At 46.2% G+C, this 15,686-nt stretch overlaps 1 protein-coding gene across 1 annotated transcript in view; it reads left to right on the top strand.

Moving 5' to 3' along the window:
- B3GAT2 (beta-1,3-glucuronyltransferase 2) overlaps positions 1 to 15,686 on the top strand; it is a 422,486-nt gene that overhangs the window by 388,284 nt on the left and 18,516 nt on the right. The window contains exon 3 of the mRNA XM_078648022.1: positions 558 to 706. Within this exon, the coding sequence (XP_078504148.1) occupies positions 558 to 706 (149 nt within the window). The remainder of the gene's footprint in view (positions 1 to 557; positions 707 to 15,686) is intronic.

Below are 15,686 nucleotides of genomic sequence, written 5' to 3'. Positions count from 1 at the left end.
CCCATGCAACCACCCATGCCTTTTGACGCAAACCCTTATCTTCAAACAATTGTAGACAGGGTTTAGCGCCAAAAGTTAACGCCATCTGAAAGGAGGCGTTAACAGGAGAAAAGTTTTCATTTTTCCTTTCTTTTCCTACTTTGCATGCATGCTGCCCTGTGCAGCACACATACAAAGAGTACAAAGAGGGAAAAGTGTTTGAACTTGTCTAGGCATAGTATTTTGTAAAACCTATGCAGACTCAGGCACACACCTTAGCCCTAGCTGAAATCAGCGCTGGTGCTAGAGAGAGGGGAGCAGAGAGTCTTATCTCTGTAGATATGGTGCTCTCCTGCTCCCAAGTAGCACAGCATTTTTGGCTACTGCGTGTCTTTTTTGCTTGCAATCCTAATAACTAGTCTTAATAAATGTGCAGCCTAAAAAATGAAAATGTTAAGAACTTCTACAAAGTGGCATTTCTGAGATGGGTAAAATGTAGCTCGGTCATAATTAAATTCATGATATAAACCTCTCTCTTCTATGGGTTAACCTTCATTTCTAATATTTGTTTTCACAAGGATTTGCAGTGAACCTTCAAGTGATTCTCTCAAACCCGAAAGCTGCATTCAAGCGCCGTGGATCGCAACCCGGGATGCAAGAGTCAGACTTTTTAAAGCAGATCACGACAGTGGGAGAACTTGAGCCAAAGGCAAACAACTGCACAAAGGTATCAAGTATATTGAACGTGGTAATTGTACTGTATTCACTATCATGAACATGTAAGAAGGGCAGCAGTAATTAAATCTGTACCTCAAATACTGATTACACGAAGGGCATGCAGCCTAGCGCCGGCTGCGCTGTTAAGCAAAGATTCAATATATCTAACATCATCTCCGACTGTGACCTTGATTTGCTCTGCCTCTCGAAAGGAGAGAACCGTTCATTGCATATGCAGGCAGCAGCATTTTACGATTATCTGCATGGAACGAACTGTGAATTGAGCACTTAATTTCTTCTCCACATGAGCCTCATTCTTATCCCCACAAAAATGTCTACCATGGCCAAGGTTCAGTTCGGATCTCAACAGCAGTCAGGCAGTTTTCCTCTACAGTCACCTTAGCGCCAAACAGTCCCGGTAAGGAAGTGGCCACTTTACAAGGTGGAACTGAGGGATACACTTTTATAGGCAGGGAACTTTCATTTGCACACCCTTCACAAATGTATAGCAAATCTGGTAGCTCGGAGGGGGCGGGGGTAGGGGAGCTGTGTACATAAAGACCGACGGATGAATGGGTCTGCTGCTTGTATCAGTTCATGTGTGTGCCCATACAAGCAATACCATGGGTCGATTCACAAAATGTTACTTAAAGAGACTCCTTAATAGTAAAGACATACACTAACAGTTTGAATACGGCAACCCTTTATTTGGATATTCACAATAACCCAAATGCTATGCATGTAAACCTACATCAAATTAGAATTATGTATATATGGTTTACTCCAAAGTATATTTTACTATTTTGCTTTCTGTTAAACTATTTCTGATTATTTCATAAATTAAGAAATCTATTTGTTTACACCTCCATAACATATTGGGGTGTCAGTGTGAGAGGAAATGAAAAAATGGGTGTAAAAACATTTGGAAGTTTTGTGAATACCCAAAAATGTATGACCTGAAAAAGTTCACTTCCCTTCCAATGGCTACTCCAGACTATCAGTAACTCCTATGCTACCACCCCATCTCTAAACCTGTGACTGGAAAATACAGATTTTCACCAGTTGCCAGAGGAATATGTCGGAAAATTCAGCAAATCTTGATTTGGAGAATCAGGATTTGCGATTGGGATGACAAATTAAGCTTTTGCGCACTATTCGTGGATAGTCTATGTACTAACAAAGAAATTTAAGTTTACTAACCTGCCCCAAACATATCAAATGAAGGAGATGGCATGAGGAGAGACAGAAACACGGACAGATGGAGCTAACAATGTTTAACAGGATCATTAATTTGGATGGAAGTACACAATGAAGGCGACTCTGAATCTCACTGACCCGCAGAATTAAATCATCAATGCAGTTAAAACAACACATATTCGAGTGACATCATTCACTATTCCACCAATGGCTACGTATTAAGGTTCTATGGAATAAGGGGTTGTTTAAAGCACAAGGCAACCGGAGTATTTAATTTACAAAAATCATCCAATAGTTATTCCCAAATTCGAGCGAAGTTGAATTGCCGGAGAGACACTTTCTTGAAACGCTAAATTTAGATTCTATCCAAAAACCTGTATACATGTAGTGATAATCTAGCTAGGAAGCAAAAGAGAGCAGTGCATAAAATAGAGAGGGGAATGATTCAAGATCATTTGCAAGTAGTGGAAAGAGCTGTGTTTAAGATCTGACTTCATGAGCGGATGAGCTAGGGGTTCCTTATCAAGAGTGGGAGAAGTTCTGTAAGACAAAGTGGGTTTGCTAGTCCTCTCTAAAATGGTCAGGGATAATGTGGGCCTCTTCTAGCATGGGAAGTTCTTCTATAGCATGAATGCTACCATTAAAAAGTTGAATAGAGCAGGAAAAGGAGCTCACTGGTAGAGAGTACTGTGAACTTCCATGGCTATACAACACTCTGTCAAGTACCATATTAGGACATTCAGCATTGAAAGTCTAGTGGTACTCATTTTGTCCATGGTGAATAGGATGACTCCACATAATGCATTCAGTAACTGAGAAAAGTCAAACTTAATGTTTTAGTATCTCATATATTCAGTTGCACTGCTGACTTCACCTTGCTACTTAAGGTCCAGTGCTTCATTTACAGATGCTACAGCTGAATTTCTACATGCAATTAAAATCTATCGGTTTGTCTAAACTGTTATCTTCAGTTGTTTTTTAACCGGAGCTGCCCAATGCTGTTTTGTGCTTTATAAATTGCTAACATTGGGAATGCCATTTTAACAGTATTTTCCTCTAGTCTTATATACTATTTACTATGTTAGTCCAACATATTGAATGTAACCTACCAGGCCTGCATGCTGCAGACATGGAGTGACATTACATTTAGCAAAACAGATTAGAGGACTGCTTTTCTAAATTTCATGCAACAATGGTTGGTGAAAGTATGCATAGGGACGAAGTGGCAACTTTTCAGATTAACGTTTTACTTTTGGGAAAAGCGGATTCATTAATGAATAATAGACATGATGCCTCAAAACAGTCCTCTGATCTCTTTAGAGTAGTTTTTTAACATCATTCTAAAAAATACTGGAAATCAATGCTGAAGTGTAGTTAAGTGTAAAGCTCCTCTACCACGAGATTTCCAAAGCATGGAGCTCTGAAGCAGGACTGGAAGAACAGTAGATCAATTATCTACTGCACAGGCAAATCAAACTTCCTTCTTCTAATGAAATACAGCCTTAAAACAATGTATGTTGACAAAGTCTTCATTATTTAAGTAATATAATGAAAAAAACGTATAGAAAAATTAAAGAAACTGGGTTAATATTTGAGAGGGGTGTGGACCCCACTTATATGATGAACACAATCATTGTCAGGGAGCACCATTAAAGTCACTAAATAAACCGGTACTTAATCCTTTGGTAACTTGGCACAAAAGCAGTCAGGCTTAACTTAGAGGCAATGCATAAGGCACTCAAACATTGGTAAAGTGACAACACAGTAGAAGAGAAATCCCAAACCAAAAAAGAAGTCAAATGTAAGATGTGCGATTACAAAAATGGCATCAGTAGTACATGAGTTATGAATTTTGAGTTCTAGATGAAAATAGCGCAAATAAATACAAAGCACCACTCGCAGATATCGGGTTGTGCTGGACCGGGTCCAAGTCAGGCCATTTGGGTTGCAGCACGGATTGGATACAGTACGAGGCACTCGCTCTGGTGAATGGTTAACTGTCTTTATGTCTCTGCCACACGAGGAGCCTCAGTTGCCACCCTGATCAGTGTCTTAACGGCAGATTCATGTTGGCTGAGTTTGCTTGTACTGCGGTGCACTCCTCGCGATCGTCCTTTCTAGTCTTCAGCAGCACAGACGCATGAAGCGCATCACATATTTCAAGAGGAGGAGAGCATTTTCAACTACGGCCCTATTGCTTTCGGGCAATACTCGGGATTTGTGAACAGCAGCCATCTTGCTTTGGGAAATAGAGGATTTACCAATTTCTTCCATCTTGCTTTGCACAATATACAGGATTTGGGAACTGTCCTCGGGAGTTGGAAGGAAGAATACAATTAAGAAACCCTCTGAGAGAAGGGTTGTTTGAATACTGAATTTAATGCTGTAGTGAGTTCAATGGAGACTTTATTTGAAAGGTTAGATTCAATGGTTTCCAAGGACATTGAAGCTTGCATTCTGGAACATGTGAGACACTGATGACTACTTTTATGTTAAATTATTATTTTACTTAGCCAGATAACGGTGACTACATTTCTTGTGTAATTTTATTAGGTTGAAAAATAAAGGAAACACAACCGAAGGCCTGCAGAAGTAATTGTTATTGACAATTTAAGCAGTTGCATCTCCTACCTTTCTTGCTACTCCTGGTGAACCCATCATGGAAGACTAGTGAGAAGTCTTTGAAATATTTGGAGGCTACTGGTGCTGAATTGTTGGTTGGAAAAAGAAAATGAGTATTGTTGAAGCATACCTTGGGGGGGGGGAGGGTAGGAAAGTATTAAAACATTGGCAGCAACTGTAGGTTATGGTGAAGGAAGGAACAATAATTCTGATATGGACTACACAGTGGATGATGAAATGGTGTTGGTTATGAAAGCACTAGAAGAGAACTATGGAAAGAACTTTAGTGTTTTGGTAAACAGGCAAAAATGTTTCTCTAGAGCGCAATTGTCTGGTGAAACTATTAACCAGTATATGTTGCAGTTTTGTGAACTTTAGCTGCAACATGCAAATTCAAATAATTGCGTGAGCAGATCATCCAGGATCAGATGATTAACCATACTTCAAATATGAAGATACAAGGGAAGTTGTTGGATTTAAAAGAACCTTCATTAGAGAAGTCTATAATGACAGTTAAACATAAAGGAAATAATTCCCATAATGTGGATGAATTGAAAGTGCGAGATGGAGCATACAAAACCAAACTCGAGTCTATGCAATCTATAGTGCATGTGTCAGAAAAGACCAAGGACAAAAAGGAGGTCAGGTTAAAGGATGGGTTTGGCAATGGAACGAAAACATAATACAGGTGCGGAAGTGTAAAGCATGTTGCGACTTTCAGAAATTGCCAAGAGGCAAAGGCAAAATATTTTTGTCAAAAGGGTTGGTCATTTTTCAAGGGCATGTAAGCAAGTGAGTACTGTTTCTAAAAGGAAATGTTAATAAGGTAAAAGAACGTGGCATACATTTCAGGGAGGTTGAAGTGAATTTTGGTGAATAAGTGGATGTGCTAGTAGTGTGTGATGTATTGGAGGAAGTGGAGATCAAGTTCAACACAATCAATCAATCAGGGATTTATAGAGTGCACTACTCACCCGTGAAGGTCTCAAGGCACTAGGCAGCTCCGGTCATCCGAAAAGCCAGGTCTCGAGGCTCTTCCTAAATGCTTGCAGTGTGGGGCTTTGTCTGGTGCTGAGGGGAAGTTCATTCCAGGTCTTTGCCGCGATGTAGGAGAAGGATCTGCCTCCCGTTCTGGTAAGTGTTATCACCTACCTAAATGCATGGTGAAGATGTTGCTCTGTGGGCAAATTCTTGCCTCCATACACTTTGGTGGATAAGGAATTGTGGAACAAATGAAGTGTGAAGGATTTATTGAAAGCGGATGTTAAACCAGAAAGTTACTTCAGAGTTAAGTGAAATTGCCTATTATTGGATATTTGGAGACAAATTTGAATTTCAAAGGAAGATCTGCATGGGATCGAGGGTATGTGGTCAAAAAAGGGAGGACTCTTCTGGGGTGGCGCGGGCAGAACATTGGGAAATGTTTTGAATCCTAACACAGAGCAGCAAGTGTTAATTTTCGAACAGAATGAAGCTCAGGAGTGGGTAAGTCAATTTCTTAAATTATTTGGGAATTATTTGAGATGCCTAAAAAGATTCATGCATAACATTGTTCTAAAGAATGATGTCATAACTACTGTGTACAAGGTAAGTGGTGTACGAATGGCTCTTAGAGACTCTTTAAGAGATATATGGAACAGGTTGACCAAGAACAACATCATTCAGCCAATAAAAGGTTCTGAGTGGTTAAATCCAGCTGTTATTTTGTTATTGCACACAAGTCCAATGGTAAGATTTGAGTGTGTGTAAATCTCAGGGACCTTAACAAAAATATACAGGAAGATTGCCATTCTCTCCCCAATATTAATGAAATGTTGACCAGTGTGAAAGGCGGGCAGTATAATTCAACATTAGATGTGAGTAGTACTTATCACATATGGTTGCATCCAGACTCAAAGCATTTTATTTAATTTATCATCCCTAACAGTGCATTTCTGTTACGTGCATATGCCTTTTGGTTTAGCATCCGCAACCCCAGTATTCCAAAATGTCATGCAGCAGTTCGCTGGGTGACCTGAAAAATGAATGTTTTTTCAGGATGACAGTCTTATGGGCAGCAATGAGGCAAGCCAACGTGATTTTTTGAGGAAAGTACTTAACATTTTGGAAGCGACAGGTCTGACTATGGAGATTGGGAAATGAAGAAGTGGAGTATTTGAATCATAACGTTTCCAAGTCTGGCATAAGACCAAAGATTAAACTTATCGAAGCTACCGAGAAGGCACCATGCTTCAGACACCAGGCTCAATTGAAATCTTTTTTTTAGGTCTGACAGAGTCCTATGCCACATTTGTGGATAACTTCTCTGATAGAGTTAAACTGATGAGAGCATTGATGAAGAAGGGTCTGAAGTTTGAGTGGATACAAGAATGCCAGAGAACATTTGATGTGATTAAGAAATGTACAGTAAATGCTGTGGAACTAAAGCCATTTGATGCACGAGAACATACCATAGTGGCCACTGTAGACAGCATGCATGCGTTGGGTGCAGTTTCAATGCAATCGAACAAGGGACATGAAAGGGTAGTAGTTTTTGCCACCGGAACTTTGAGATATGCAGAAATAAGTTACTCCACCATTGAGAAAGACATTTTAGCCTCGTGGTGGGGTGTGCAACATTTGATAAACTTTGCTTGGGTTACTGAATTTGATTTGTGAACAGGTCATACGCCTCTTGTAGATATGTTTACTATGAACGGAGTGAGGAAGGCAACTCCACAGATTGCAAAGTGGTTGTATCATCCTCAAAAATGTTCTTTTCTTCCTAAGTACATACCTGCAATTAGTAATGTCAACGCACACTGCCTTTCTTAGTTACAGCACAAGAGGAGGATTCTGAGCAAGAAGAGGATTGGATGGGAGCCACTGTAGAGTTGGATGGTGTGGTGGCTGTATCGGAGGATGAATGGAAGTAGACTTTATCAAGAGATGTAGTCATGCAAAGGATTATTGAGTTATGGCCTCAGGATTGGACATCATATTGGAGTGGCAGGTTGGAGGTAATTGATTACAAGCATGTTTGTCATGAGCTGTCTTATCTTTAAAGAAGATGTAACAGATTTTTGGTGTCAGTGGAGTTGCAAAATGGGATATTGGAGAAGCTGCATGAGGGGCATGGTAGCATGTCTGCTATGAAAAGGAAGGTGCATAAAGACTTTTGGTGGCTTGTATTGGATCTTGCTATAGATAGGTTTGTGGGGGGAGGTGTGAGTTGTGCGTGTAGTGAAAAATGTCATAAGGCGAAAGAAGCACCTGTGGTACCGGTTGAGTTAACTGAGAAGGCGTGACAACAGGTAGCAATGAATATGGGTGGTCCATTTGAATTGTTGAACACTGGCAGGAAGGATGCCATTGTCCTCGTGGATTATTATTCCAAATAACCAGAGGTGAACATAGTTAATGAAGTAAGGTCTAAAAACATCATGACATGCCGTCTGGGATTTTAAAATGTGTCCTTCGGTTTCACCACGACTTGCCTGCCCGTGGAGAAGGAAGCAATATCTCTGTCAGATCGATGAGCTGTGAGGCTGTGCGGCTCAGTGCAGTGAGACTCTGGGGCAGAGCAGCGCCATCCCGCTCCAGCTAGTGCAGGCTCCCCAGCAGCGGAACTCGTCTGTCGCCTGGCAGTGGCCTGTGCCGCAGTGTGGCCGAGGTGCAGGTTACTCCAACACGTTTTGGCTCCGGCCCCTTCGTTGAGAAAGACGGCAGCTGGCTCATGTGGGCAGAACCAGAGTAGAGCAGTGGGTGTGCCGGCTCAGAGCGCTGCACAAGCAGGAGGAAGCACCATCCGAAGCCGCAAGAGCCGGGCATGTGATGAAGTGCCCAGGTGGCAGGCAAGACTAGCGCAGCAGTAACCCCCGATAGGTGCTGAAGCGGCCGGCATTAGGCCGGTGCAGTTTGCACCTTCAGAGGTCTGCTCCTGCGGACTGTCAAAACCCAGGGGCCCTGAGCAAAAATCACCACGCTCTCGACACATGAACTCTTGATATCAGAATCCAACCTCACTTGTCTTTATTCAGCTCCTCTCCATTAAATTTAACTGATAACTCTGCCGGGGCCGAGACTTGTGTGAAGATATTGTGCGCTCTTGCAGTCCCTCTACCTTGGCAGCAACAATGCAGAGTGCTCAGTGTAACCTCCAAGTCCCAGGCAGTGCATAAGCGTGGAACTCAGGAATGTGTCCACTATACAACTGCCACCACACCCTCTTTGTTCCTCCAGTTATTTAGTACAATGCCATTGCTACTTCAATCATAACTTACAATAACAATAGCTTTAAGTCTTGACTAATAGGCCCGGTCGGCAACTATTCTACCCCAGGAACAGAACATTGAACAGCCAAGGGTGCTCCTTTCACAGGCCAGCCAAATACCACTATATTCTCAGTGGAAGAGGTCCAGTTGGATGAGGTCTTCCCACTCTCACAGGTGGAGCTACATGTGGAGTATGCAGTGATACAGGACTAAGGACTTGGTTGGCTCCCCCTTATCCATGACCGCAGACATCTCTTTACAAGCCGGTACATTGTCCAGCCAATCTCCCTGCCGAGTAGGAAAAGACAGCAACACATGGGACATCCTGCTTCATTCATTTCAAGCTGTAGTTGACGCCCTAAAATATCAGTCTAGTAAGCTAGATATCCAGGTGGACCTGCTTAACATATTGACTCTTTATATCACTGCAATTGACTCAAAAATGGGTGCATTAAATGTGTTGGTCTAGAGGGCACAAGTTAACTCTCAATATGCCCCTTCTTGTGTCTGCAGTCCAGTTTTAGATAAACTTACACCCCTCCCAGGTATTTTAGAATCTGTGCTAGAAGACATCAAGCTGCAACTAAAAACAGTTTCTGGAGCAGTGGCCACTCCAACAACAACTAACTCAGACAATGGTGCCTCCAACAATAATGTTTCCTTCTAACAAATAACACAAGTTCAGAATGCCACTGTGGAGTTGAATATTTCAGATCCGTAAAAGTAGGGTAGTGGAGCTGAAGGGTCTTCATCTAGTAAGCAACTCATTAACTCTGACAGCAGCGAAAGACCCTTGTTTTGACCACCTCAAAATACTAGCCTAGGTTCAGGAGAACCAGTAACACACATTGCTCAAAGGTCCACTTCGCTTGTAGATCCTACTCAGACAACTAAAAGACAATGCAAGAGCCTTAGGAAAGCCCATAATAAAAAGTCAAACATGTGTATAGGTGAATTACATCCCAGACAGGTTGATCAAGTTTACCCTATTTTTAAAACATAACAGAGCCAGTTGTCAAATCGGAAGCGAAATTGGATCACATTGAGACGGCAGACACCGACAACGCCGTCATCAATATGGGCACTAACCAAGCAAATGCGGTCACCATAAGGAATACAAGTGAACCTCGATTGCAACTGGATCCAGACCTGCTGTTGGGACACAATCAATCATGAAATTTGTAAACCGCACTACTTACCCATGAAGGTCTCAAGCCACTAGGGGGACGGTGCTGCTACTGCTCAAAGAGCCAGGTCTTGAGAAGTCTCCTGAAGGTAAGTAGGTCTTGGGTCTGCCATAGGAGGATGGGGAGGGTGTTCCAGGTGTTGGCGGCGAGGTAGGAGAACGATCTGCCGGTCACTCTTCGGATACGGGGAACGGTAGCGAGGGTGCGGTCGGCAGAGCGGAGCTGGCGGTTCAGGGTGTAGAAGGTGAGTCATCTGTTGAGGTACGCTGGTCCGGTCTCGTGGAGTGCCTTGTGTGCATGGGTGAGGAGTTTGAAGGTGATCCTCTTGTTGACAGGCAGCCAGTGCATGTCTGTCTGGTGGGGTGTGATGTGGCTGTGTCGAGGGATGTCAAGGATCAGGCGGGCGGAGGCGTTCTGTATGCGTTGCAGTCGTTTCAGCAGTTTGGCTGGGGCTCCCAGGTAAAGGGCGTTTCCGTAGTCCAGCCTGCTGCTGACGAGGGCCTGGGTGACCATTCTTCTTGTGTCGGTTGGGATCCACCTGTAGATCTTCCGGAGCATGCAGAGGGTATTGAAGCAGGAGGATGAGACGGCGTTGACTTGCATGGTCATGGAGAGTGTTGAGTCGAGGATGAACCCCAGGTTGCGTGCGTGGTCGGTGGGTGTTGGTGCTGCTCCCAGGGCAGTCGGCCACCAGGAGTCGTCCCAGGCTGACGGGGTTGAGCCGAGGATGAGGACCTCCGTCTTGTCCGAGTTCAGTTTCAGACGGCTGTTTTTCATCCATTTGGCGATGGCTTTCATTCCTTCGTGGAGGTCGATTTTGACGGTGAGGGGGTCCTTGGTGAGGGAGAGGATCAGCTGTGTGTCGTTGGCGTAGGAGACGATGTTGAACAATGTTGGGCTGAGGGATGATCCTTGGGGTATGCCGCAGATGATCTTGGAGGCCTCAGTCCGGAAAGGGGGGGAGGAGGACGCTCTGGGTTCTGCCAGAGAGGAAGGTGGTCCATTCCAGAGCCTTTTTTTTTTTTTGCAGTTTTATATAGCGCGAACTAGAACCGATCCGAATCAGTTATCAGAGCGCTTTACATAGCACCAGTTACGTTACATGAGGACACACTTTCATTTTAGGCACGGGGAGATTAAGTGATTTGCCCAGAATCACAGGGGGGTTTTGGCGTCGTTACCGAGACTCGAACCCAGATCCCCAGGTCCGAGGTCGAGCACCTTAGCCGTTAGGCCAACCCCTCTTCCCTTGTCTCGGATACCTGCGTTGTGGAGGCGTTTGCGTAGGGTGTGGTGGCAGACAGTGTCGAAGGCGGCTGATAGGTCCAGGAGGATGAGGGCCTTGGTTTTGCCTTTGTCCAGCTGGGCCCTGATGTCGTCGGTGGCGGCCATGAGGGCGGTTTCGTTGCTGTGGCTGCTGCGGAATCTGGACTGGGACAGGTCCAGGATGTTGTTCTCCTCGAGGAAGCGGGTCAGCTGTTTGTTGACGGCTTTCTCAATGACCTTTGCCGGGAACGGGAGCAGAGAAATGGGCCGAAAGTTCTTGAGGTCTCTTGGGTAAGCCTTGGGTTTCTTGAGCAGGGCGTTGATCTCGACGTGCTTCCAGCTCTCCGGGAAGGTCGCGGTCTCGATGGAGATGGTGATGGCCTTGCGGAGATGGGGTGCGATGGTGGCGCTGGCTTTAATGAAGATGTGGTCTGGGCATGGGTCCGACGGGGAGCCGGAGTGGATCGTGTTCATGATCTTGATGGTGTCGTAGTTGTTGATGTGGGTCCAGGTGAGCATGGGGTCGCTGTGGGTGGGGGGTCGTTGGTTGTTGAGGTGGTCAGTTTGTTGAAGCTGTTGTGGATGTCGGCGATCTTGCGGTGGAAGAAGGTGGCAAGGTAGTTGCACCGGTCTTGCGATGGTGGGATGTCGTCGGTTTTGGAGCTGGGGTTGGAGAGTTCCTTCACGATGTTGAAGAGCTCTTTGCTGTTGTGTGCGTTGTTGTCGAGGCAATCCTTGAAGGAGGTCCTTTTGGTGGCTCTGATGAGGTGATGGTGTTGGCGCATGGCGGTCTTGTGGGTGTGTTGGTTCTCCGGTGTCTGTTCGCGGTGCCATTTCTTCACTTGTTTTCGTCAGGTTTATTTGGAGGTCTGGAGTTCTGCGGAGAACCAGCTGGCATTCTTGGTGGTGTGTCCGTTGGAGGGTTTCTTGAGCGGGGCGAGAGTGTTGGCGCAGTCGTCGATCCAACGCCTGAGGTTGCTGGCGGCGGTGTAGGTAGGATTGGCGGGTGGGGGTCGGGCGAAGGCGGTGTTTAGCTGGTCTTTGGTGATTTTGCACCAGCTGCGGTAGGGGACCTGGTGGGTGCGATGGTGCGTGGTGGGTTTCTGGAAGGTTAAGTGGATGCCACGATGGTCGGTCCAGTGGAGTTTAGTGGTGTGGCTGAAGGAGAAGTGGGGGCTTGCGGAGAAGATGGGATCAAGCGTATAGCCGGTGGAGTGGGTGGGTGCAGCGACGAGCTGTCTGAGTCCAAGGTTGGTGAGATTGTCGGTCAGGGTGGTGGAGTTGGTGTCATTCTCGAGGTGGAAGTTCCTGTCTCCGAGGAGGGTGTAGTCTGTGGAGGCGAGGGCGTGCGTGCTGACAAAGTCGGCGATAGAGTCGCTAAACTGAGGTCGGGGTCCAGGGGGGTCTATAGATCAGCGCTCCTCTGAGGGTGGTGTTGGGATCAGTGTGGATCTGGAAGTGCAGGTGTTCGGCGGTGCTGAGGGTGTCGGAGTTGGTCGAGACCATGAGGGTGGTCTTGTGGATGATGGCGAGTCCACCTCCTACTCTGTTGGTGCGGTCTCTGCGGGTGATCTTGTAGCCGTCCGGGATGGCTATGGCGATGTCGGGTGCCGAGGAGTTGTTCATCCAGGTCTCTGTCAGGAAGGCTACATCCGGGGAGGATGTGTTGAGCAGGTCCCAGTGTTCGACGGTGTGTTTGCGTGCGGAGCGGGTGTTCAGTACTCTGAATCTCAGGTGGTTGCGTCCTGTCCTGGTGGGTGGGTTGGAGGCTCGGAGACTGGTGAAGCTGCAGTTCTGACATGAGAATGGTCCTTTGGTGCGGCCAGGAAGCAGGCATGTGCTCATCCGGTGTTGAATGTGTGGAGGGTGTCGTTGTGTTTGGGGGAGCCAGGGGTTCTGGCACTGGTCCAGGCGCGGACGGGCTTGCCGTAGGGCGCCATAAGAAGGGGAGGTGGGAGGGAGGAGCAGCTGGGAGGTGGGGGCGGACGAATGGGAGAGCGGGGGCGGGGCTGCAGGGGACGCAGCGGCGGGAAAACAGGAGTGAGGAACGGCAAGGGGTACAGAAGGCTAAAAGGGCAAACAGGCAAAAGGGCACAGTAATGGCACAAGGGGGAAGGAGGGAAAGCATAAATAGGCCAATAAAACAAATAAACAAAATACAGAGAGCACTAGCTGGGGGGGCGGGGCCACAGGGGACACAGCGGCAGGGAACGGGAGTGAGGAACATCGGGAGGTACAGAAGGCAAAAAGGGCAACCAGGCGAAAGGGCACAGTAATGGCACAAGAGGGAAGGAGAAAAAACAAAATAAGACAATTAAACATATAAAACAAAATACAGAGAGCAAGAGCAAACTTTTGGCCTACCACTGGCCACCAGGGATGAGGCGCAGGTGGTAGCCTGTGGGTGGAGGACGGCCTTACACTCCATTCAGCGGTAGCTGGGCTTGGGGCACGGGCACACAGGTGGTGCTGTGCGGCGTGGGGAGTGACCTGCCTAAAAAGGGTCAAGGGTCTATCTCCTCACCACGCAGCGGCCGCCATAAGAAGGGGAGGTGGGAGGGAGGAGCAGCTGGGAGGTGGGGGCAGATGAATGGGAGAGCGGGGGGCGGGGCTGCAAGGGACGAAGCTGCGGGGAAACTGGAGTGAGGGACGGCGAGGGGTACAGAAGGCAAAAAGGTCAAACAGGCAAAAGGGCACAGTAATGGCACAAGAGGGAAAGCAAAAATAGGTCAATAAAACAAATAAACAAAATACAGAGAGCACGAGCGGGGGCGGCGCCGCAGGGGCAGGGAACGGGAGTGCGGAATGGCAGACGGCAAAAAGGGCAACCATGCAGAAAGGGCACAGTAATGACCCAAGCGAGAAGGAGGAAAAATAAAATAAGACAAACAAATAAAACAAAATACAGAGAGCACGAGCAAGAGCAAACCTTTGGCCTACCACTGGCCACCAGGGATGAGACACAGGTGGTAGACTGCGGGTGGAGGAGGGCCTCGAACTCCGCCAGCAGTAGCGTCAGCTGGGCTTGGGGCACGGGCACACAGGTGGTGCAGTGCGGCGTGGGGAGCGACCTGCCTAAAAAGGGTCGAGGGTCGCTCACACACAGGGAAAGAAGGGACCCAACACTCTAGGGTTAGTGCAAGAGCAAACCCTAGTAGGAAGAAATAGGCACACACGTGGGGAATCTGCCTTTTTACACAACCAGGCCTCCACAACAGTTCGTTTGGTAAACAATGAAAATAAATCCTGGGTCCTTTGCCTCATAAGGGAGTGCATTGTTCCATAAAAGAAAGGACAATCTCCTTCTAAGATGACAGGAGAAAAATGTATGCCCGGATCCAACAGTTCAAGTTTGCAGCTCCTCTAACGACCAATACGGTTTTACAACCCTCTGCACAGGTGCCCATTGCGGAAGAGTACAAAATACAGTCAATCTTGAAGGCAGTCCCGTCCACCAATTGTCCACCTGACAAGCTTTGTAATGTGACCTTTATTCCAAAATGCAAGTCAAGGGGACAGTTAGACAAAATGAATGGAGGGTCAATGCTACGCATGGTTAAAGAAATTCCATCCTTATGCCATATTGAGTCATCTGACATTTACGTAGTCACTTATTTTAAATGCTCCAATTTCAGGTTGGGAAGAACGGACAACAATTACTTGGGCCACGGCTTTGTTAGATGAACAAATGGGGCATTGAAGCAGGCATTTTCTTGGGAATCTAAATGATACGTGAAAAGGATAAAACATACCCTCAGTTTCTTCATTGGAGCCCGTGCCCTGGTAGCTGGGGAAGGGGGCGGCTGGGGTTCTCACGGTCAGAACAAAAGCTTTAATAATTGTGTGGCTCATCTCCAACCTACTATAGCATCAATTCTAAGAGGGGACAGGAGTCAATCAAGCACTTTGACCAGTGCCCCTGAGGTCACAATAAACTAACACAGCACTGAAGATCAAATAGTATGTCAAGCCCAACATCAAAAATCAGACTGCTCTTGGCTCCCGGGTGCACTCTTTTCTGCACCACATAAGAATATGTGTAAGTGACAGAAAAATCACTTTATCTACTCAATGTACATGTAAATCTGCGCCTCATATTCTTATGACTGGTTATTTTAACATGAACATATTCCAGATTGTGCCCAAGGATCAAATAACGAAAACTATTGATCGGATTTGGCATATTCCACCAATGCAACCCTCCAAACAGAGAACAGATGCATGCGGAAAGCAATCTGCAAGTAATTTGGAGCACTTGGGCCTGAGAGTCCTGAATAGCCTGGTGGCTCCGGACATTCCTGCTCACGTAACACATTACTCCGCAAACTCCCACGCAGTCATAGATCCTAGTGCCTCTGCTCTTATTCCATATGGTGACAAACAATGTACTGGGAAATAGGCTGGAAAGAGATCGTCAACCACAAATAATTAGACTAAATCTAAAAGTCTCATCGCATGATCATAC

The sequence above is a fragment of the Lissotriton helveticus genome, chromosome 6 (genome assembly GCF_964261635.1).
Source record: "Lissotriton helveticus chromosome 6, aLisHel1.1, whole genome shotgun sequence".
NCBI lineage: Eukaryota > Metazoa > Chordata > Amphibia > Caudata > Salamandridae > Lissotriton > Lissotriton helveticus.
Note: the sequence above shows the minus strand (reverse complement) of the source record. Positions and strands in the feature narration are given on the sequence as shown.